Here is a 22,850-nt window from a genome sequence, read left to right on the forward strand (position 1 = left end):
GTCAGTACAATCATTCATATTGACTGATTGTATCAGAAATGATGTTCTCATATACGTATCCTAGTCTCCACACTTCCATTACACAATAAAGCCAACGGCTGCAATAAGAGCTTCTTGAAACCTGTTCTCTGTCATGGAGCCAGAAGCAAAGCCAACATAATTAGTCAATGACTTGCTCTGGGGCCATTTTGCAATTTTACCTTATGAAAAACAAATTTGGGCATATACGCTGGCTGACAGCAATAACGATGTAGTGAAGCTGAGCTGTACACAAATCTGAGGTTTTTAATGTTATCATTACATATAGTAATTTCCCCATTGGATAATTGACAGTTATTTCTCAGCTTTGTAAAAAAATAAAAATAAATAAAAAACACAGGTTCAAGGTATGTAACAAAAATATCCATTTATGAGAGATTTGTGATTATGCCATTATAGTTTTGACAAACACTTTATCAGTTAATTTCATTTAACTCTTGAATCTACTTTGATCAATTACTGTACGTATTTTTGTGCCAATGTGCAGAACTGAGAGCTTCTCACAACAAATGACATTTAAGTACACTTTTATTGTATTTCGTGGGTGTACTCATTCCTATTGGTGAGTGTTGTGTGCACCTCACAAGAAAGCCCAGAGTATCCGACGGGACAGTCACACTTCTCTATCTGACGGGCTTTTTCACTCTCTTTGGTTGGACGTCCTTCCTCAGCCACTGTTAGACTGATCTCTGAAATACTGCAGGAGATAACACACAAATTCATTAACACAATAATGACATTGATTCTACAGTTGTTGAATAATCATTTACCCATCTGCAGAAAGGTATGTATATATGTACTGTATATACTGTGTCTGTGTTTACCGGCTGTGTCTCATTAGATTGCCATGTGATGCCCTAATTAGGATGTAGTCCACATAGAACAAAACATCCATGAAGTCATCCCGGGTCATGGACCTGCCATCTGCATAACGCCACTCATGCTACACACACACAAAAAAAAAAGAAAACAAAAAAAGTCAATTTTAAATGTAATAGATCCATTTGTATTGACTCACAGAGCTCACAGAAAAAACAAACAATCCTAAATATTTGTTCATGTACTGTTTCTTTCGTATTAGGCTCACATTTTCCCTCCATCATTTCCCAATATCCAAGTTTTATCCCAAGCCCTCCTGTACCTCTGTCATGTCGATCTCATGGCGTGTGAGCTGACCGATCTGAAGTCCCGGTATGTGGCGTGTCATCACAATGTTGTGGGTAGGGCCACCTTTAATGATGACCTGAGGCTCATAGGAGGAAGGACCAATTTCATCTCTAGCCTCGTAGTAAACTGCATATTTTAGCTGCCCTCCATATGCTGTGATCTAAAAAAGGACACATAGAAGTTAAGACTTCATCACAACAGTGTTGATGTACTTTGATGACTGGTTTTCTCATGGCCACCAGATTTCCTTAGTATTTGACAAACTGTATTAAGATTTAAAAAATAAAAATAGAATCCTTCAGGGAATCGGGGAATTAAAAATTGCTGGAGCAGACAAAAAAATAAAGTACTATTTGGCCATTGAAAGGTATACAGTCAGCAAACAGTAAGGTTCGTACCATAGAGCCTTTAAACTGCTCTGGCAGTTTCCAGTAGTAAGGTTCAGAGATCGTTGAGGTGATGAGCTCTGCATGGGCAAGGATCTCAGGGTGCTGGAAGCTCACTCCTCTCCTCGTGTCCACAGTGTTGGCTTTATCCACCAGGGGGAGCACAGTCTGCTCTGGCTTCAGTGTTAACTATGGCAGGATACACAACAATGCTAGCGTGATGTATACATAAAAAGCAGAGAATATGAACCTGTACACATCATCCGTAAATTTTTCTAAACAAAAGCCTTAGTCATGTTCTAACTTAATGTGGTCTAAAAATCATCGTACAGATGCTCCAAGCAATAATGAATCCGGTCAGGCCTCTGTCAGTCGCCAGCCTGGATTAGTTTGTTCATCTGTGCCATGGTGCTCCGATCGCTGATGTGATTTCAATCATTTTTAGACAACTACGTTGCAAAGGCAAATGAGCTAAACCAGACAGCAGGCAGACACAGACCATAAAATAAAAATTGCCAAGTGTCCTCAAAAATTATTTGAGGACACTTGGCTAAGGAGTGGCAATATATTACCATGTAGTACCTGATATAATCTAAGCCACATGCAAAATGAAAGTGTTGGGGGGGTGGGGGTGGGGTTGACCTGGGTATATACCACTGCATAAGGCTGTACTGTCAACAGTTGAAGCCGTGTAAGTCGTGTGTGGGGTCAGTGTCATTTTGTCATTCACTTGCAATGTCTCCCTTTCCCTCAGCTTCTAATGACGCAAACTCAAACAATGCTGCGGGCCTCACCATTGTCTGACTCTGGCAGACATTGATTTGAAATAGTTTCCGTCTGAGGTTTCTGTCTGGTTAGAGAACATTTCAGTATCTTTGGTCTCCTCCTCAGCATCTTGTTTTGTCCGTGGGCACAGGGGGTTGTGCGATACCCTTACTAATGAGAATAGATCTGTGGCGCGCTCGATACAGGAGGAAACTTTTATGCAAACATTTGATTGGAACATGGCTTGATGTCCTCAAATACTGTCAGGCCGCTTGTTTTGCAAAACATCAAACATTCTGTGGCAGCCACCCCCCAAAACAGTCATATTAATAGAAATGAATAGGCACTCTAGTCACTATTAACTGCCATCTTTACTCTTCAGTTAACTTCCATGGCATTAAGTAGTAATTTGCCCGAAATCTGTTTCAGGTAACCAGTTTCATACACAATTATGTGTTTGCACCCGCATGAATGGGTGATTTTTACAATAGTACAAAACCACAACCACAACCCCCCCACACTTCTTTCTTGCTTTTTAATTATGAGTGAAGTTAGTTTTTGCTGCAACTTGCTGTTAGTGTGATGTCTTTTTAGATGTTATTTATAAAAGTGGTCAAAATCAGTTAATATAAGTTTCTTCTCATTTCAGAATATATTTTGAAACATATAGTGTCACTGTGGCTGTTGTTATCCAATATGAATAATAGTTATTGCAGACAGTCTCTTTTCCATTTTCTGAATCCCACTTTATGTGTTGATATTTCAATATTACCTGAATAATATCAGGGTTTATTATTGACTGCGGGTTGTGGTTGAGTGAACCGATTTAAAAATAGATTCGTCTGCTTGAGCCTGGATACCACACTCTGTGTTGCTGTAGTCCAGCAGTGTAGATATGTGGATATTGTGTGAATAAAATCTGAGGCATTATGGAAGAGCGCTCTTTGGTTGAGTGGACGGAATCTGAAATCTATTAAGTTACTATTGCTTGGACACACTGGCAATACTGGCTGAATAATAAAGTGGCAGCCACACAGTGAATGGAAAATTGAAGGTTTTTGCATCAAGTATTATTTCAAATGAATTCTGTTCTGAACATTTATAAATATTGTGCCTGGTTTCTGGTTTGGAAACAATAAAAACAAGTAACGGGGAAAAAAGTCGAGTATGTGATAAATTACTAATGTGTGTTGCTTTAGTAAAAATACAGATTTAAAAAAGCCTATATGGACACAACCGTAATGTAGTAAAAGTTACAGGATGCAACAGCTCTTTGAGTGAGGTTCACCCTTCTGACTGTGATTTCTGTTTGTTTCTGAGTCATGTTTATTCATTAAATTTTGCTATCTAGGACTACCTAAAAAGTGGTGTAAACGTTTGAATCAGACAGACAGGGTAACACTGTGTGTTACACATGTGTAACGACGATAGACTGAGGTGTAGAAGTTCCTTTTTTCATTATACTATATATGTACAATAAGTAGAACCAGTGCCACAGCAGCCACCTGGGAATGTTAGCTGCTACATAAATTGGGCTGGTGATTAAATGCAAAAAAAAGAAACATTTGGGGGGGGGGGGGGAGAAGAGAGAGAGAGAGAGAGCGAGAGCGAGAGCGAGAGAGAGCGAGAGAGCGAGAGAGAGAGCGAGAGAGCGAGAGAGTCTACAAAAGGTCCAGCAGAGCAGCTGTTCAGCCCACTGTTGTTCTGTTTGACCAGCATTCTCTCCCTCCATAGTCTGGATCGGTTCCGCCCACTCGCTACACTAGTGTTTGCATTTTAAACACTGGGGCTGAGTCACTCTACATGACTACCAGTTTAAATAAAGGTTCAGTATAGGATTGCATCTATCAGCAGTAACTGAACTACAGCCCCCAATAAGAGCAGCACAGCCACCAGTCCCACTGTGAGGAACGGACAGCAGACACAGGCAGACTAATGTTGTATAATTACACTTTTCATTGATTTCATAGAAGATTCTAATAAGCTATTCAAAGTAGGCTAATCAAACTGTGTGTTATTTACTCAGACCAACGTGTTTTAATACCGAGAGGTGGTGGGACCACCTGTACCTAGATTTTGTACGTACAGAGTGGGAACTGGAAACTAGAAATGCAATTTAAAACAACAACAACAACAACAAAAGTGAGCAGCAGTACAAAGTGTTATTTTATTAATATTCTGTTTGTGTTAAATGGTCTGAGTCAAATGTCCTGGTCAGATTTTTATTCCCACTGCATACTGTGCATCTTTATGATTCCCATGTATTATTTCCTACCTAACAGCAGTTTTTAATTCGGGATTTTATTCACTTTATGCACAAGATTGGAAATAGGCGTCACTTTGATTAATGTTTGTTATGGCTTCACTAAAACATGATTATTATAGAAACCATATATGGTAATGGAGCACACGCAGGAACTAATGTGTTTCAGGATGTTTTGAGTTTAGTTCTTAACTCTTATTGCAGGTCTTCATAGGTTATTATTAATAATCTATAACTACATTTTAGTATTATTTTATTGTACTACAGGAGATCTTTACAGCAGAAGTTAAGCCAGTAAATATTCACACACATTTAAACAATTTCAATTTTTCCATCATAAATAAATATTACACACAAAAACAACAAAAAAATGTAATTCTGAAACAATATGTATGTTGTGCTCCTCTCCAACCTCTGTGTAATCCCATGTAGTGCTTGTTCGTGTGTGTATGTTTGTGAGTGAATGCATGTGTAGAGTGTTTGTATAATGTATGTGTGTAGATAAGGTGGATGGTAAGGTGTGTGTGTGTGTGTGTGTTTGTGTGTGTGTGTGTGTGTCCCACTCCACTCAGTGTAATCTCACGATTCAGTGGTTCAGAGAAAATCTCCCTCTTTCCAATAAACTTTCCATTTTTTCTGACTCTCTCTCCCTCTGTCCGGTTCTCTCTCTCTCTCTCCCCACCCCCACCCTCTGTCAACAGTAAATGAAGTGAATGTTTGTCGTTCAAAATGAAGCCTCTAGCCATACTCTATACGAAAACTATTGTTGCCACGGAAACACCAGTTTATAGCTGAGGGTAACCGTTTCTGAGATGAAGGGACTTTATTAAAAAAAAAACAACAAAAAAAAAAGACAGGCTGCCACTCAACAATGGGTTGGTTGCTTGCTGGCTTTCTGATGGTGTCCACCACACTTACACACTTCTGCTTTTGACTCTTATTTGTAACATTTTGTCCACACTCATGTTTGTATTTTTTTTATTAAAATTAAACGTGGTGTGAGCTTGTGGAACATTCTCCAACTTATCATATATGGACCATGCTTGCACACGGTTCAAAACATTTTATATATATTGCCATAAATTTGGAACATACATTTATGACTCAGACTTGGGTGAAAACATTGCTTTAACATCTATGTATGCTGACCAGCTCCACTGGAAACACCTAAACCTCATTGAGGCTAGTCTTTAATGTGACTGACTGACTGAAGTACAATGAGATTATTTGCCATTGTCACTTCTGCAGATTCCTCAATTATACATGATAATTCCTGCAAAGCATCGCTCTTTGTATAAAAAACCTCCAACTGTCTCCCCTCAACTGAGATGGTTATTAAAATAACATGTTCAAATCAACATTTAAACAATGCCTACTCACCCACATCCTGATAAGCCCTTGTGCCTCTTTGCAGGAGTGTGTCAGTCCGTAACAGTAACACTTGCTGCAGCCCATTGGATTTCGTACAGACAAGCCAAATGTATCTGGCTTACAGCGGTCACAGTTGTCTCCTTCCACATTTTCCTTAAATAAGGGGCAAACACGTATGGGTGAAGTACTGTTAGATTTTGTAATGACAATACTGAAAAGAACTAAGGCCCTGCTGATAATGAATACATATGAGTTGATACATTGGCAAAATGATCCTGGTTGAGGTCAGAAAGTGGACTGAGCTGCAGAATAACATGGCTGGATTAGGGCCTTTAGGATTTAACATCTTTAATATCTTCGATATCTATCAAGACAATGATAACTAATGAGTAGTGGATTTATGTCCTTCAGTTAAAAAAAAGGTTTTACATTTTGACAGTATCTTAACTTCAATTGGTTTTTACTTCGATAACTTGAACACAAATCCAAACTATTAAAATACCCCAAAAGAATACAGCACGTAAGATACATTTTATGCTTTTGCTGCATTGAGCTAGAAATAATAATATCACCGTTAGCGGAGTTCAGCTGCACTGAATGTTTACATTTCGAGTAAATAAGCTGAGAGCTGACTGGTCTAAAATGGGACTGTGGACAGGGCTGTGTATTAAGCCTTCTCTCTGCTGTCAACAAAACATCATCCAATTAATGTTGAGTTCTGTCAGAAAGCCCTGCAGGTTGGCGAGTGAGGACCAAGCAGAACATGAGAATGTGAGGGTACAGGAAGTCGCCCAAAAAGTTTACCGTTTTACTTTACACTATAGGTTTATTTCCAGTCAGTTTACATTACTTTATTGAAGGATTTGTCCATTGGTTTTCCCTTTTTGTTTTTTTTGGTATCTGATTTTAGTTGTGTGGGTCTTTTGGTAGTTTAAGGTTGATGGTGTCCTTTCGCATCTTTTTGGGGTTGCTGTACATCTCTTTCTGGTCATTTTGTGCTATATTACTGAGCTTCGTCAAATAATTTTGAACTGTAACTTCAGAGGCCCTGCTCTGTGCCCGGAAGGCCGGTTCCCTGGTTGGGAAGACCTAAAAACAGGAGTCACAATTAGTTTTTCAGCTTCTCAAACACAACTTTGCAACCTCACCTCTACTAAAGACAAAATGTTTTTCTATCAAGCATTGAAAGATACATTTAAATGAAGAGATGGGCACAGGTGACAGGTGATAAATGACTGTTTGAATGAGAGACTGTCAACCTCCTACCTGTTTAGAGTGAAGGTGATTTGAAGCCTTATTACAGGCCATGATTCAGGTGTGTGTGTGTGTGTGTGTGTGTGTGTGTGTGTGTGTGTGTGTGTGTGTGTGTGTGTGTGTGTGTGTGTGTGTGTGTGTGTGTGTGTGTGTGTGTGTGTGTGTGTGTGTGTGTATACACAAATTCTTATTTTAGCATTTGTCACTGTCTATGTGGAATAATGTGATCAGCAAATGTCAGCAGAAATGAAATGTGTCTCCAGTGCCATATATTGAGTGTGCACATATTTTTGCATGGGCCCAGCTTATTTGAGCTTTGCTTCCAGTATTTGAGTACTGCTTAATTGTTTGTTTGATGTATTGTCCTGTCTACAGCCTGTCATGCTGTCGCCTAGGCCAGGTCTCTCATGAAAAAGAGGTTGCTTACAAATTTATTAAAGCTTTATATTATGTGTACATGATGACAAGATAGGAGGGATAAGATGACAACTCATCCACATACAGCTACCCATATTTGGCTTGCTTATTTTTAAACACGGAAGCTCGTATACGTTTTGATCCTGTACAGTATGGTGAATCTTTATAATCTAGCATCAATATTTGCTTGTGTTTGAGCTTATTTTGATGTTTGCCCAACTATACTGGCCATCACGCATTGATTTTCTGAGACATTTAGTGAAGTCTCTTCACTAAATACTAACACACATGCACATATGTACTATAAAACACATAGACTATGGACACACACAGGACAGAAACCATGTGCAGCATGGTTTTAAATTTGCATTGACATTTAAAATCTGAGCTATGAGTCTTTGGTGGGATTTAAAATAATAAATAAAACATTTTCAAAGTTTCTCACAAAGACACGCACTGATGAAGAGTTTTCTTTCTAAAACCAAAAGTACTGTTGCTGGGCAAAATGCTGGTTGCCACTGATTGTTGTTATTGCTGGATAGGTACATTGACTTTGAATCACTGTACATACTCAGACAATGTCTATTTACACCAGGTGTAATGAAATTCTCACAAAAAAAAAAAAATCATTCATCATGTTCATCATTATTTTGCACATAAGAAAAAATATATGATGAATATTTTTTGTGTGGGGATACTGTACCTTGCAGCTACATTTTGCCGTTCGATCAGCACAGGCACACACTCCTTTCTCCAGGTCACAGGTCTGGCTGTCTGATCCTGATACATTACACTCACACTGTGTGCACTGTGGGAAATGTGAATGCAGACAGCACAAAGGATCTGTTATCAACAACACAACAGGCTCTGAGAGGAGCTACAAGATTTTGCACTAGTTTTATGCTTCACCAGACCAATAAACTTCACTCCAAAGTGACAATGTGGCCATTATCAATGAAATTCAGACAGAAACAGAAATGGTTTGTCAAAGTGCAACTTTATTCTCTGAGCACTGACATCTCAGCAGGATTATCAAGTGTTGTTGCCACATCATTCACGGAAAAAACATTCACACTGTAGTTTCTCTACCATGAATACAACTACACAATAAAACACATGTAATAAAATTTAATTAGAAGGATGTGTCCTTTCTGAAGTCTAATTAAAAACTGGCCTTTAAACACTGAAGACTTAAAACAGAACATTTTGAGGTATTGTAAATGTGGTTTTAATCTGCTTTTATTTAGATTTAAACAAAGCAAAGACTGAGCAGGAAACATGAGGGTACAGTATAGGAGACGAGGTATGATATGAAACACACAGCTGGACTCGAACCATGGAAGCTGAGATAATGTGGCACATGCTGAAGTTATCAGGTTACTAAGGTGCTTTGTTGATGCAAAATAAAATGTGTAGATTTCACTAGGGTTTCTTCAGAATGTGTCAGTAAATCAGGTGTCCATGGGTATAAAGGGTGAATTATGTTTTACGCTTACAAGTATCTGGGAATAGGTATTACTGTATGTGCAGCATGTCAACCTGAAATTATAAGGTTATGTATTTATATAAGAAATATAAGCTACGTTTGTACTGAAAGGTTTGGGTTTAGTTATTAGGTAAATTACTGGTATAGTGACACAACAAGGCTCCTGGTATGAAAGACATTATTCATATCAGGCTTTTGATTATCATAAAACCCATAATTATAGCAACGTCATGTCTACAGATGTCACAATGATTCTGAATCTCCCAGTGATCCTCAGTGCCCTTTCTCGAATCTAAAAATATACGTACGTGTTAAGATGAAAAAAGGTTATGTCAGTAGGGATGAATTACCTGTGGGAAGTCTCTGAATCCAATTTGGCATTCATTGCATTTCTCTCCTCTGAAGGAGTCTCGACATGAGCAGCAGCCTGTGTTAACGTTACACTGTTGGGTCACTGAGCCAATCACACTACATCCACATTCCTACACACACAAACACAAAGGCAAACTTTATATCAATTAAAAAACATAAAATTAACTTAACACATCACACAGGGGCATGTTTTTGACAAGCGTCACGGCAAAAGTTTGGTCTTTGTCCCACAGTTCAACACAAAGCGTTTCAGAGAATCTCAAAGGCGCCTGAATTTGCAAATCTATGGCTTGAAGGAATATTCTGTGATAAGGAACAACTGCCTTTCAGTCAGTAGATGACACAAATGTAACTGCTCTACGGGCCTACCTTGCATCCAGTTATAATGTCATGGCCCCAGTGGTTTGGAGCACAGCGGTCGCACCTCTCGCCGATAGTGTTCGGAGGACAGATGCACTGTCCGCTGTTAGCATCACAGTTGTTCCCCAAATGACTGCACTCACAGGCTGCAAGAGAGAAAGGAGAGGTAAAAAGAGGATGTACAGGGATGAGTGGGGAAGAAAGGGAAGCAAGTAACATTAAAAACAAACTTTTAAATCAAATAAGTGGATCACTTGTTTAAATTTTTTTTTATTTTATCTAGTCACTGAATTTTTATTTATTATTATTGTTTTGTTCCACATTTTTCTTTCCCTACATGAAATGCGGGCTGCAGCATTATTTGACATCATCTAAGGAAATAGAATTAATAGAGAAATGTGATCTGTTTATTTGAAGACTGTTGAAAATTCACTTTCTCTGCTACCTATTACCGCACTGCAATGACCGCCATTCCTCAGAAAACACTACTGTGAACTTGAATCAAAGCAAATGGTTGCCATTCTTATCTCGTCTTTCTGATGTATGACTGGGTTTTTTGGCCAACTTATTAATCTTCCACTTGGCTGTCAATAGTGGTTGGCATCAATAAAACATTGCATAAAGAGCTTAGTGAGAAAAGCTTTTTATAGTCGTACTTAGGGTTTGGATCTGTTTAATCCTCATTTTGGGCAGCACAGATAAAGTCTGCCACACCTGCTGCCTGGGTGGCCAAGTATTCAGGGGATATGACCTAATAATTGGAGCATGTGCCATGACTTTAGCCTTCAAAAGACATTTAAAAATAATTAATGTATTTTAAGACAATGTAACACAGCTTCGGGCAACAGTAGTGAAAATCGTCTGCTCTTGCATAAAGCTAATACCAGTTTATTGCTTCCAAATTAATGTACAGTTTTTAAATCAGGTCCCTTCTGATGCATCTGGATCATAACTGTGGGCGTTAGATCAACGGTCTGTTTTCTTTAGCTAGTTATACCAACTCTTACTCAGGAATAATAAAATACGTATAATATTAATCTTAATCTAGCTTAGTCTGTGGGCGTGTACCATAATTATTCCACATTTTACATTGTAAACCACAAATTTATCCAACTGTCTATGCTTACGTGTGCAGCCCCCCTCCTGGAAGTTGAAAAATCCTCGTGAACAGCGGTCGCATTTGGGTCCGGTGACGCCTGGCTGACACCGACATTGACCATTTTCATCACAGTCAAACGACTTGGAACCAAATGAGTTACAGTGACATGGCACACACACTCCAACAGTGGTGATGCCGTGAGTCAGAGGCTGCAGACACAAAAGAAAAAACAAAAAACAATGCACTTATGAGTAGCAGTAAGAAAAACAAGACAACTTACTGAAGCAATCGCCAAAACAGGGTAGTTAGACACAAATTACAGAGGTTTTCAATCCATGTCAAAATGATTTTGTTTGCGTATTTCAGTGTTTATTTTAGAAGCAAACTAAAAAGCGGCATTAGGGCTTTGACTGTGTGACAATGAAAACAAAACGCATGCCATACCATTCATATTTGTTTATCGGACAAAGCCCAGAAATGTATAATGCCACTTTAACTACACCAAGGCAATAAAGCTGATTTTCACAACTCTACTGAACTGTTACCAGAAAAGGTTACCATCTATCCCCCCAAAAGGAGTGGGAAAAGAAAAAATCATTATGATTTCTCTATAAGTATTAACTTTCACAACACAAATGACATTTCTTGATGTCACAATGTCATTAGAATGTGTTAAAAGTCAATGTTTTTCTACATAATGCACTACAGACTATGCATTACTAATTACAGCCAGCAACAACCTTAAACAGAAATTTCTAACAGAAAAACACAATGCTTGTAAAGCTGTAAAAATGATAAACATGGTGCACACACACACACACACACCGCCAATGCAAAAAACAAACAAACAAAAAAAAAAACCACATCAGGCTTTAAAACAACATCCTCAAAAAAACAAAAAAACAGACAACTGTGCACCTTGTTGTGATTCACAGCAACACATGTCTCACTGTTTAAAGGTTTTCTTACCCACACAAAGTAAACAGAAACATACCCATGCGACTTAAAACACACCACTGTCATTCACATGCAGTGGGTGTTACCCCTGTCTTAGGCCTGTATGCCCCCCTGGGACAACCCCCTGTGCGGGAAAACCCTCCCCATCTCTGCTGGACGGCTTCCATGGGAATTAGCTCCACTGGCCGTCGTGTCTCACGCCTCTCGTAACCTTGGCGACGCAGGTCACAGCGTCGGCCCACAAAGCCAGGGCGACAGATGCAGCGGCCCTCGAGATCGCAGCGCTGAGAGAGCGCACCATGAGGACTGCAGCGACAGGCCACACACTCCTGACGCTCTGCATCCCACCAGCAGTTAGGCTGGACCAATCACAATTCAGATGGACAAAGGGAGGTTAATGTACATTTATAACAATAACCATTTTGTGTGATATCTTGACTGTTATGGCCTGATAGTTGGCATAATCAAAGCTGGGCGATGGAAAAATTTCAAAATATATAGAGATAGATTTTTGTAGACTGTTTACTTACATACCTTTAATTTCTACCATTACCTCCTTTCTAACACAGCAGTTACTGATAAACATGTATCAATAAACATACCTGATGCACAATGATGAGGAAAAAAATATATATATAAACAAGTGAGTCGCATAGATTCCATTATCACAATACCTGAGGTGGAGTCCATTGCACACACAATAATTGTGGAAGAAAATATGGAAAAAAACAAATTTTAAAAAAGACAAAATACTAAATACTTGCCATGCACTCGTCACACTGTCGTCCAACCACATTTTCTTTGCACTGGCACTGTCCAGTCTCCTTACTGCAATCCTCAGAAACAGAACCATTGGTATGGCACTGACAGGCTGGATGGTAAGGGAAGGGGGTAAGAGAGGAGACCAGAGGAAAACTGTTTATTTTTCTCCAATTATTATTTCCTAATGGCAAAACTTATACATGATGATACACTATAAGAACACATATTTGTATAATAATAACCCAAATTGGTAAGTGTGTTTACTTCACGGTACAATAGGCTAGATCAGAGCTCAGATCCTGCTTAAGGTCTTCTTGAGGATTAGCTATACTTCAAATATCCACTTTAAAGTGCAGTGAGCAGAATATTAAAGGAAATCATCTATTGCCCAAACAGCTTCTTCAGTCGAGTGCACTGACTTTGGTTTACCAGATTATATTGTGTATATAAAACACAGCAAGTACTGAGGTTGCAACAGAAAAAAATGTTTTAAGTCTTTAGCGAACATCGAATTGCCTCTTTTACACTAATGAAACCGATACAATTGACATTTACTCTCACATACTGCACAAGTTCTTTCTTGTTTAGCTTCAACTTTACTTAACTTTGTGTATTTAAATCCCACTAACACACACACACACCAATCAACCCTTTAGATATACAATTAAAAGCTTCAACATCACAACTCCCATCTGGTACATGAGCTGTCAGAAGCTCATCACACACACACACACACACACAACACACATAATAAACCTTCTGATGAAATTAGCAGCACGCACCACATCACAGATACACATGCTCACCCATGTTACGTGTAAAAGAGTCACAAGGACAGATCTTAATGTGGGATAGGCATGTGCCTCTGTGTGTGGACATCTGTTGTGCACATGCATGTACAGAATATACGCTCATCCTTGTTTCAGACGTGTGTACATGTAGAAAGGCATGCATGCAGTCACACACACACTATTTAAACCCATGAACATACATGCACTCACACCTGATTACAAATACAAGAAAAAATGTACCCCCGCCAAAACACACAGTCTCACACCCCCTAGTTTGACCCTTCTGAGACCATCTGGACTCCATTCTGTCACTTGCTACAATGCACGTTTTGTTGTGGGATAAAATGTTGCTTTTTTACAGTTTTTATTTCAGAGCTTGTCTTGAGAGTGAAGACGTTATTCGTACTAACACAATGCATTAGTGGGATGACCAGGCATTATTCCACCAGCACTGCTCAACAAGGTAAACAAAAATGTGGCAACGTTCTGATACAGAAGAGGCTGTTGAGAGAAGGTGTTGAGACGTCTAGAAGGGAAATGACGAAGAGTTGGAACATTATATAATAAATGCATTAATGCAAGTGTCAGTTACTGGATACCATTTGCTCTTCGATTGGCTACTTCCACACAAACTACTTTTGTGCAGCTCCCACTGGAGATGTAGCTGTGTATACGTAGTTATGTCTTAAAAGTTGACAAGCAGTAGAAATAGAAGATTGCACATATTAGCCTTTAGTTTCCATTTGTGCCTTGGCTGTTACATTCCTGTTTTGTCTTTAATGGACAGCAGTTGCTTTATGCGAGTATCTGTTTGACATTTTACGTGTGTTTATCTGCAGCACATCAGCTGAGAACGCCCCCTGTTTTTCCACCAGCCCCCTGCTTAGCATTCATACAGGCACTTGGAACAACACTTAAAGTGAATACTGACCACTGAGCAGATCAAATGGTGAAATTCAGGGTTAAGCCGTTTGACTGCAGAGGTCTCAAAAGAAGGCGGAGAGTGAAGTGCACGCGTTTCTCATTTTCTCTTCACATTCAGAGCTCAGGAGATGAGACTTAAACCTGTGACCTTACAGCCACAGACCTATGGAATGTCTAGGCCACTGTTGTGTAGAGTATAAAGAATACTTTGAAGGTAGGTCTCTTTTTACTTGCATCTCTATACATTAATTAAGCACAAGTACAGATTTCTTTCTCTAAGGCAGATCAGTGTAAATATTGTACATTTTCAGTTGAAGTTGACACTAATACAGCTTTGAAAAGGATTTTAGGTCAGGCAATGAATAATTTAGAGGTGCTAAAACTAGTGCACACACGCAAAAACACATTCTAGGTAATGATGGGTGTTTGAGTTTTAATCTGACACATACTTACCCTAACATTTTATTATCTGGGTGATTACTTTGCAGACGAAGTTCAGACCATCTCACGACTCGTCGATCAATATAGCATTACAACTTTCTGAGGAGATTGCTTAGGGACGGTAACAGGGCGGCTCTGATTGTATTACGTCATGGGGGTGGGGGTTTGCGATTTGACCAAGAATCCATCAGTGAATCTCTCATTCATTGGTCAGGATTCAGACAGCAGTTTTAGGCTGGTGTATCTTTAATCTTACAAAAATAAATGTATTATTGATGTGCATTTTGTTTGCCCTCATCTACTGTAGAGAAAAGCCTGGTGTTTAAGCTCAAGCCTGATATGGAACCAACCAAACAGAGCTCTAATGGCTCGCAGTTCATCACAAAGTATTTTTTATTTGTTTATCTTTTTTGTCAGGAAATTTTAACACTTGAATATTAAAAATGTAGAAGTTACATTAATTATATAGAGTAAGCACAGTCTGTTACATGTAGGACGGGCAGCTTGCTCGCTTTACATTCATTATTCAATATCAGGAAAACTACTTGTAAATAATAAAAAAAAGAATTTTACTTCCCGCCAATAATGATATGAAAACAGGGTATTTTTCATTGTCTACAAAATTCCTCTAAGCCACGATGAAAAAAACGATCAGAAATATTACCTGTAAATAACATACAATTAAATAACATCAGGTTATGATTGTGAAGATTAATAAAATGCTGCATTGTCTTGGGCTTTTGGGGCCTTTCGGTCCCATAAAAAGGCAAAGCCTGAGCAAAGACAAGTGAGCAATTAGGAGTGCTGAGTCCATTAATAGTGGAAAAATTTGAGTTGTGCATTTTCCCTGAAATCCCTAAGCAGTTTATTGATCTACTGTATGAAGCACCTACAAAACATTTATTAAATGTCAAACACACAGGAATCCTAATTACATTATTGAATTAATGCATATCCACTTTGTTCCTGTGATTGGGAAAAAATGTGACAGTGCAAAATACTCATCAACCTGCAAACAACTTTTTCCCATGTGAGATATGGTCAGGAGTTAATTATCTCAATGTTTGCCCCTCAGACAAACTGCTTTGTGATCAAGTTTGGTTGAGAGAAAAAAAATAATTAAACCAAACCAAACCACTATTTGGGTTCGACAAACAGCCACAGCAAAAATGGCTGCAGATTACAACTCTGGCATCAAAAGAAAAAGTGAAGGATTTTTACAGTCTAATAGTGCACAAATGGACTCAGCCTGAACTCTCCTGCTCCACTCAATAAAATTCATTAAGACTGGGAGCGACGGGGCGAGTGAGATAGACGGAACGAGAGAGAAGGACTGAGAGGTGGGGAAAGAGAGCGTGGTTGTGTTTTAATAATTCCTGGTGGTCTTTTGTCATTTGTACAGGATCAATAAAAATCTACCATCTCCTAGACACAAGCAGCCGATCAGCATTGTGGGAGCGCAATAGATCAGGCTGATTAATCAATAACCATTTAGCTGGGTGGAGAGGGGAAACAACTACAGAACAATGAACTATCAAATGCACATTAATACCCACTGTTAGCCTGTGCACCTGATTTTGAGCCTGTCTGACGGTTTCATCCGTCTATTTATCGGTCAGCAGGTCTAAATTCTCTTTTGGGCGATTCATCCCTTCTAGTGCCTCTGGCTTAACAACACAGGTTTTAACAGAGATGTTCACAAGTAAGCACCATTTAATGTCTGTATTCACTGCCATCTCTCATCCAACACCACATTTTATTTTATTTTTTTTCACAGGTATAATTCTTTTTTCTCAGTCCTAAGCACACCTGGCAGTCAGCAGGCTGCTTCAACATCACACTTCCAACTAGCACAGCTGCTTGCTGCTGCACAGTCACTCACACACAAACACCACACACCAGATGGTGCACTATCTGCTTAGTGTTTTAGGGAAAGAATTAAAAGGTATCATTTAGCTGAAATTGAGTTTCATAGAAACTTCAGTGAAATGCTGTCTCTTCCTTTATAGTGACTTGTATGAGTCCCTATGCATAGAAGGTTTTTATCTGATCACACCATCTTTAATTCTAACTGGTTGTGGACAATCTCAAACTGCTTCAGTTATTAAGTTGGTTTTACTCACTTCTTTGCATCTCTATCGATAGGAGTAAGTGTAGTGGCATGCTACTACTAAAGTTATACATTTTTAAAATCTTTGATCAACAGCTTTCATCTTGTCCCTTCTGGGGTTGCCACAGCAGAATGTGTTCCGCACGTTGGCACAAGTTTTTATGCTGGGTATCCTTCCTGCCACAGCTCTCCCATTTTTGTCTGGACTGACACAAAGGACACCCTTGATGGCTGGGCGGGGCCATTGAACCCACGGCCTTCTGTATCCCAACCCAACCACAAAGCCACCAGGCCCCCTACATTTTTAAATCTCAGAAAAGGTTTAAAGAATCAGGATTTGTAAAACTATTATACCGCAGAGTCCCATCTCACTAGACAATAAAAGGAGGCCATGTAAACTCTATCAAACAGTTACCACTGTGGAGATACAAATAGTAATTACAGAGGATGTTCAATCCTGAATGCATGTACTAGCACATGATGCCAAGGGTAAGAAAGTCAGCAAACTAGCAGAATATTGAGTTTTAGGGAGCTTGATCATTGCAACCATGCCACATATTTGTACAATAAATCAGCAGTTTGGTCTGTTGCAACTTGAGTGAATTAATGAAGCTACCGACCACAGGTTGTGATCAGTCTGGGTGATCCTTTTTAACACATTTCTAATGCCGTGCAGCAGAAACAGGACTTTACACATCTGAGTTATGCACTTCGGCTCACTTGTAAGCAGGTTAACGTGAAATATTTATGTGCCAGAAAAATGTTTGGGAAAAAAAATAAAAAATACACCTCTAGTTTCACCTTAAACCTACATCTTTTAATTTGTTACCAAATAGGTAATTTCTACCATCAAGGTACACAATGTCACTTTTAATAATAACTTTATAAATATGTGTACTATTGTGTACAGAGCAAAAATGTACTGTACAACACATCATTTACCAATTTGAAGTATTTTTATTACTTGTGTTGTTTGTATTGTTCTTTATTCCTACTATGACTTTTTTTATTCCATCCAATGACTCCAACTATATAAAAAGGCTTAAAAACAACTAAAAAAACAAAAACAAAAAAACAGTAAATGTCTTTGTTTATTTTTATTGTTGATGTTTTTAGTCAATTTACTTACGTTGGCAGTTTTTTGCAGTGATGGCGTCTCCATAGTAACCTTCAGCACAGCTGTCACAAGTTCCACCGCCATAACCCTGACGACAGTGCAGACACTGGCCTGTGATTGGATCACAGCTGCCTGGTGTGGACAGGTCCAGGTTGCCGTGGCAATCACAGGGCTGGCAGGACCCTCCTGGTACAGAGGGTTTGCCGTAATACCCATTGGAGCATCTAGGAGGCAGCAGAGATACACAGTTGGAAGTATTGCAAAAATGATCAGCTGCTTGAAACAAAAGAGGATTTACTGAAATACTTTTAAGGCTCAAATATTTATTTGGTATACAAAACAAATAAAATAAAATGCATCGCAGGCCCGACCCTGATCTTTAGGCACCCAAATTGAGATTTTGTGAACGAGTGAAAAAAAGTTTCACCTTCAAGAAGCTCTGCGATAATAATAAAGTTCACATGAAAAAAATACCGTGGTTCTCCAGCCTCAGTTACACGGAGCATTTATTATTACTCATATGTTTATTATATTACTTATCGATAGATTTCAATATGATGAATCCTCCCGTCACACAGGTTAGTTATGGAGTTCCACAAGGCTCTATGTTAGGACCAACACTTTTTACTTTATATACACGCCTCCTTTAGGCAACATTATTAGAAAACATTCCATACATTTCCATTGCAATGCTGAGGATACCCAGCTATATCTTTTGAACCAGATAAAAAAATAAAAATAAAAAAATCCGTTAATCAATCTTCAACAATGCCTACAAGACACAAAGGCCTGGGTATCCCATAATTTCCTACTTCTAAACTAAGACAAAACTGAAATAATAGTAGCTGGGCCTAAAAATCTCAGAAATATGCTGTCCAACCATATTGTTACTCTCGATGGTACGACTCTGGCCTCCAGTTCTACTGCAAGGAACCTTGGAGTCATTTTTGACCAGTATTTGTCCTTTACCTCACATATAAAAAAAATGTCTAGAACAGCCTTCTTCCACCTAGAGAACATTGCCAAAATTAGGGGCATCATGTCTTAAAGTGATGCTGGAAAAACTAGTCCATTCATTTGTTACTTCTCGGTTGGTCTACTATAATTCCCTGCTTTCAGGATGCCCCAGTAACTCCCTAAAAAGCCTGCAATTAATCCAAAAGGCTGCAGCAACTAGCAAAAGAGATCATATTCCACTTTCACTCTCTTCTCTCCAATGGCTTCCCATAAAATTTAGAACAGAATTTAAAACCCTGCTTCTTACATATAAAGCTCTAAACGGTCAAGCTCCATCATATCTAAAAGACCTCATAGTTCCATATCATCCCAGTAGACCACTTCGATCTCAGAATGCAGGCCTACTTGTGGTTCTCAGAATTCTCCCAGAAGGTAGAATGGGAGGCAGAGCCTTTAGCTATCAAGCTCCACTCCTGTGGAACCAGCTCCCAGTTCAGATTCGGGAAGCAGACACCCTCTCTGCTTTTAAGTCTAGGTTTAAATCTTCCTCTTTGATAAAGCTTATAGTTAGTAATAGTCAAGCTGCTAAAGACTTATACTGCCGCGGGACCCACCCCCAAATGCACCGAGGTCCTTTGCACCTGTTGTCCCTCTCACTCCACAATTGTCACCAATGTATGACATTAACTTTGTGTGTCTCTTTCTCCTGTAGTTGTCTTTCTCATTCTGTCTCCCTCTCTCTGTCCCTTTCTGCAGCTGTCTAACAACCTGCCCAATGTTTTGTTGCTGGTTTTGTTGTTTTTTTCCTTTTCTCTCTCCACTTTCCACTCTTCCCAACCAGTCAAGGCAGATGGCCGCCCACCCAGAGTCTCGTTCTGCTGGAGGTTTTTTCTGTTAAAGGGAGTTTTTCTGCTCAGGGCTTGCTCAAGGGGCTTTGTTGGGTTTTCTATACATCTTTATAGTCTTGATTTTATTCTTTAAATTGCCTTGAGATGACTGTTGTGAATTGACGCTACACAAATAAAGTTGACATAAATTGAATATTGGCAGCAAAACATGCTAAGATTATGTAAATTCTGATTAAAATCCTTTGAGGTTGCTCAGAATGTAATATTTGGCCTCTCATGTTATCAAAGAGACATTCCTTTGTCTCCATTAACAATGGTTGGACTGAATCTGACTGTACAAACTGTTTTTTTTTTTGTTTTTTTTAAAAACTATGTCACCACATTAATCTATATAGTACTTCAACTATTAATCTTCATCACAGCTGGTGTTTTTATGTTGTAGCAACAAGATGTCATGTTCTTCCCCCTTTTTTTCCCCCCTCTTCCAATTTTAGTTTGAGATATTGAAAGAGCAGCAGACAGTGCAATAAAATCTCTTGAAAATTGACTTTTGCTCTTCTTTCATGTAGTACTTCATACTTGAAAATGTTTTTTAGTTTTTATATCTGCAAGAAAATATGCGTCTTCGTTTTATGTATCAACTAGAAAAAGCAACTGTCAGATTTCACCAGGCAAATATCAAAACCTCTTTCAGCTTCCAGCTTGTGTATGGCAAAAACGCAAATACAAAATTGCTAATTAAAAGTATAGGTCTCCTCCCACAAGAGCTAACAGCCGATATCCAATTGGCAAATAAACAAGCAATAAAGTTCATCTAGCAGAGTCTATGGTAATTATGAGCATCATTATAGTCTTCGACCAGTTGGACTAATTGGCTGAAGGTACCCCCTGTATATTTCTATTTAAACAGACTCGCATCCCAAATATATACAAATGTGCATTTATTCATACTGTGCACGTTTTAGAGGGTGTTCGTTCAATTTATCTGTGTAAAATATGTCTCATCCCTTTTTTTAATTGAATATACTGTAATTATGATACTGTCTGACCAAAAAAAATGATTTTTTTTTAATTCTTTCATGTTGATATTTGTGCTTATTAAACAATGGAAATAAGATTGATAAACCGCCTTCTCTTGATTTGTATTATTCATGAAAACAAAAATGGTTGCCTTTTAACAAGGACAGGGCGACACAAATGTGTGAACTGTCACATTCCAAGGTTTTTATTCTTGTTATCTCAGGCTCTTTAATGTGATTAGAAAGAAGTCCAGATGCTGCAAAATATATTAACCTGAGAGAGTGCACCGTGACAAGTGCCGCTGAAACCAAATAAAACAGGCTGGAGCTGAAATTAAGCTCTACAGGCTGAAAGGGGAATGGAGATGAAAAGGGAGAGGAACAGAGAGGGATTGTAAACGGAGGATGAAGAGTGAGAGAAAGAATAGAGCGAGAAAAAAAGATGAAGGAGAGGGGGAAAGGTCTTCACACTGAGAAGAGAATTGAATTTAGAGAGGAGGTAAAAAAAAAAGGACAGAGAGAGGGAAAGAGTCAAGAACAGCCAGCTATTATTACCACTGACCCTCTTTGGTACTCTATAGAACTGGTTTATTAGCTTCTGTGTGTGCATGTCATTGAAGTGTGTGTGTGTGTGTATGCATGTGTGTCTTTCTGCAAGTGTGTGTGGTGCTACAAGTGCACCCACCACAGTCAAGTGGAGAATTGTACTGGCAGCAATCTCACTTCTTGAGAGAAGAGGCGAGAAAGTGTGTGTTTGTATTGAGCCTTATTTGCAAGAAGGATTTATAATTTGAAGCGTGTCTCCTATTCTTATATTGTCATCATACAGTACACTGTGTGTGTGTGCGCGTCTTGGACCTGAAGAGGAAGTGAAAGTATTTATAGTGAAGAGTCCAGTGTACTTGAAGAATATATGGGGGGGGGGGGGGGGGGGGGGGGGGGTGCATCAGATTTAGGAAAAAGAAGAGTGTGAGCACAAGTGGTAGAGTTATAGAGGGGGAGAGTTAGGTGGGAACAGAAGTTAAGTTTTTATTTTTTGTGTTATTAATGGGAAATCAGTGTCAGAATGAGACGGATGCATTGCAAGGTTTAAAGCATTTTGAGATTCACTTGATACTGTATATTCCCTCTTAAAAGAACAACTTGGGCCATTTTAAGAAAGTAAAACTGGAATGTTAGGAAAAATAAAAACTTTTTTTCAGTTTGTCCACTGTCTTAGTGTGGGAAATAATGGTTTGACTTTCCATATATGAAAAAAAGCAGGCAATAAGGAATTGAAAGATCGAGTTAAATGTCAGAAGACTAATTATTCCATTTGTCAAACCAATGTATAATTATGCTCTCCATCTTAATACTTAAATAAAATAAGTTAGTACACAGTCTTCCTGTGTTAGCAACTACACTCAAAGTGCATTGACTGGATTAAAAGCTATAGTAACTCACCTTCAAGAGTTCTATCAGGGACTCTGACAGTGAGAAGGTTGGATGTAATGTTCTTTATCACTTTATGGCATTAATGATACAGTGACAAAGATGAATGACTGTTGCTGTTAGCCTGCTGGCCATGCTAGCTCCTGCAAGGCATGTTTACAACCCTACACAGTGACCATTTCCGGTCCCCTCCTGCTTTTTGCAGGATTTTGTAGGGGTTTTGGTGCGAGTGAGCCCTAATTCTTAAAAGCAGAAGTGATCAATGTTGAGTTGAGCCGCCCTGCTGGGCATTCAGAAGCGTGGAGAGTAGAGCATGACTCAAGGAGAGGAAATACACAGATTATCTGATTTCTTTATTCCTCTCCATTTTTCTGTAGATTTAAAAACATGAAAATATGCTAAATTGAACAAACAATATTTACATCAGAAGCCCAAACAGCCAACTAAGGCTGCCAAAGCACAATGTTTCATTAACCAGTTTTAAACCACGAGTAAAATTAAACAATAATTGTGA

General features: G+C 38.8%; 1 protein-coding gene across 5 annotated transcripts in view; it reads right to left on the reverse strand.

The window, feature by feature from the left end:
* Window positions 1-22,850, reverse strand: part of lama2 (laminin, alpha 2) — a 156,130-nt gene that overhangs the window by 51,870 nt on the left and 81,410 nt on the right. For 3 of the 5 annotated variants that reach the window (XM_067481809.1, XM_067481808.1, XM_067481807.1), the window contains exons 21-32: window positions 18,094-18,305; window positions 12,701-12,807; window positions 12,023-12,295; window positions 11,008-11,188; window positions 9,890-10,026; window positions 9,499-9,630; window positions 8,366-8,470; window positions 6,001-6,144; window positions 1,605-1,781; window positions 1,181-1,366; window positions 864-982; window positions 619-736 (exon numbers count right to left, since the gene is read on the reverse strand). In XM_067481809.1, coding sequence (XP_067337910.1) covers window positions 619-736; window positions 864-982; window positions 1,181-1,366; window positions 1,605-1,781; window positions 6,001-6,144; window positions 8,366-8,470; window positions 9,499-9,630; window positions 9,890-10,026; window positions 11,008-11,188; window positions 12,023-12,295; window positions 12,701-12,807; window positions 18,094-18,305 — 1,891 coding nt within the window. The remainder of the gene's footprint in view (window positions 1-618; window positions 737-863; window positions 983-1,180; window positions 1,367-1,604; window positions 1,782-6,000; window positions 6,145-8,365; window positions 8,471-9,498; window positions 9,631-9,889; window positions 10,027-11,007; window positions 11,189-12,022; window positions 12,296-12,700; window positions 12,808-18,093; window positions 18,306-22,850) is intronic. The other 2 variants (XM_067481811.1, XM_067481810.1) reach the window with 1 other exon arrangement.

This window comes from Channa argus, chromosome 17, assembly GCF_033026475.1.
Source record: "Channa argus isolate prfri chromosome 17, Channa argus male v1.0, whole genome shotgun sequence".
Classification (NCBI taxonomy): Eukaryota; Metazoa; Chordata; class Actinopteri; order Anabantiformes; family Channidae; genus Channa; species Channa argus.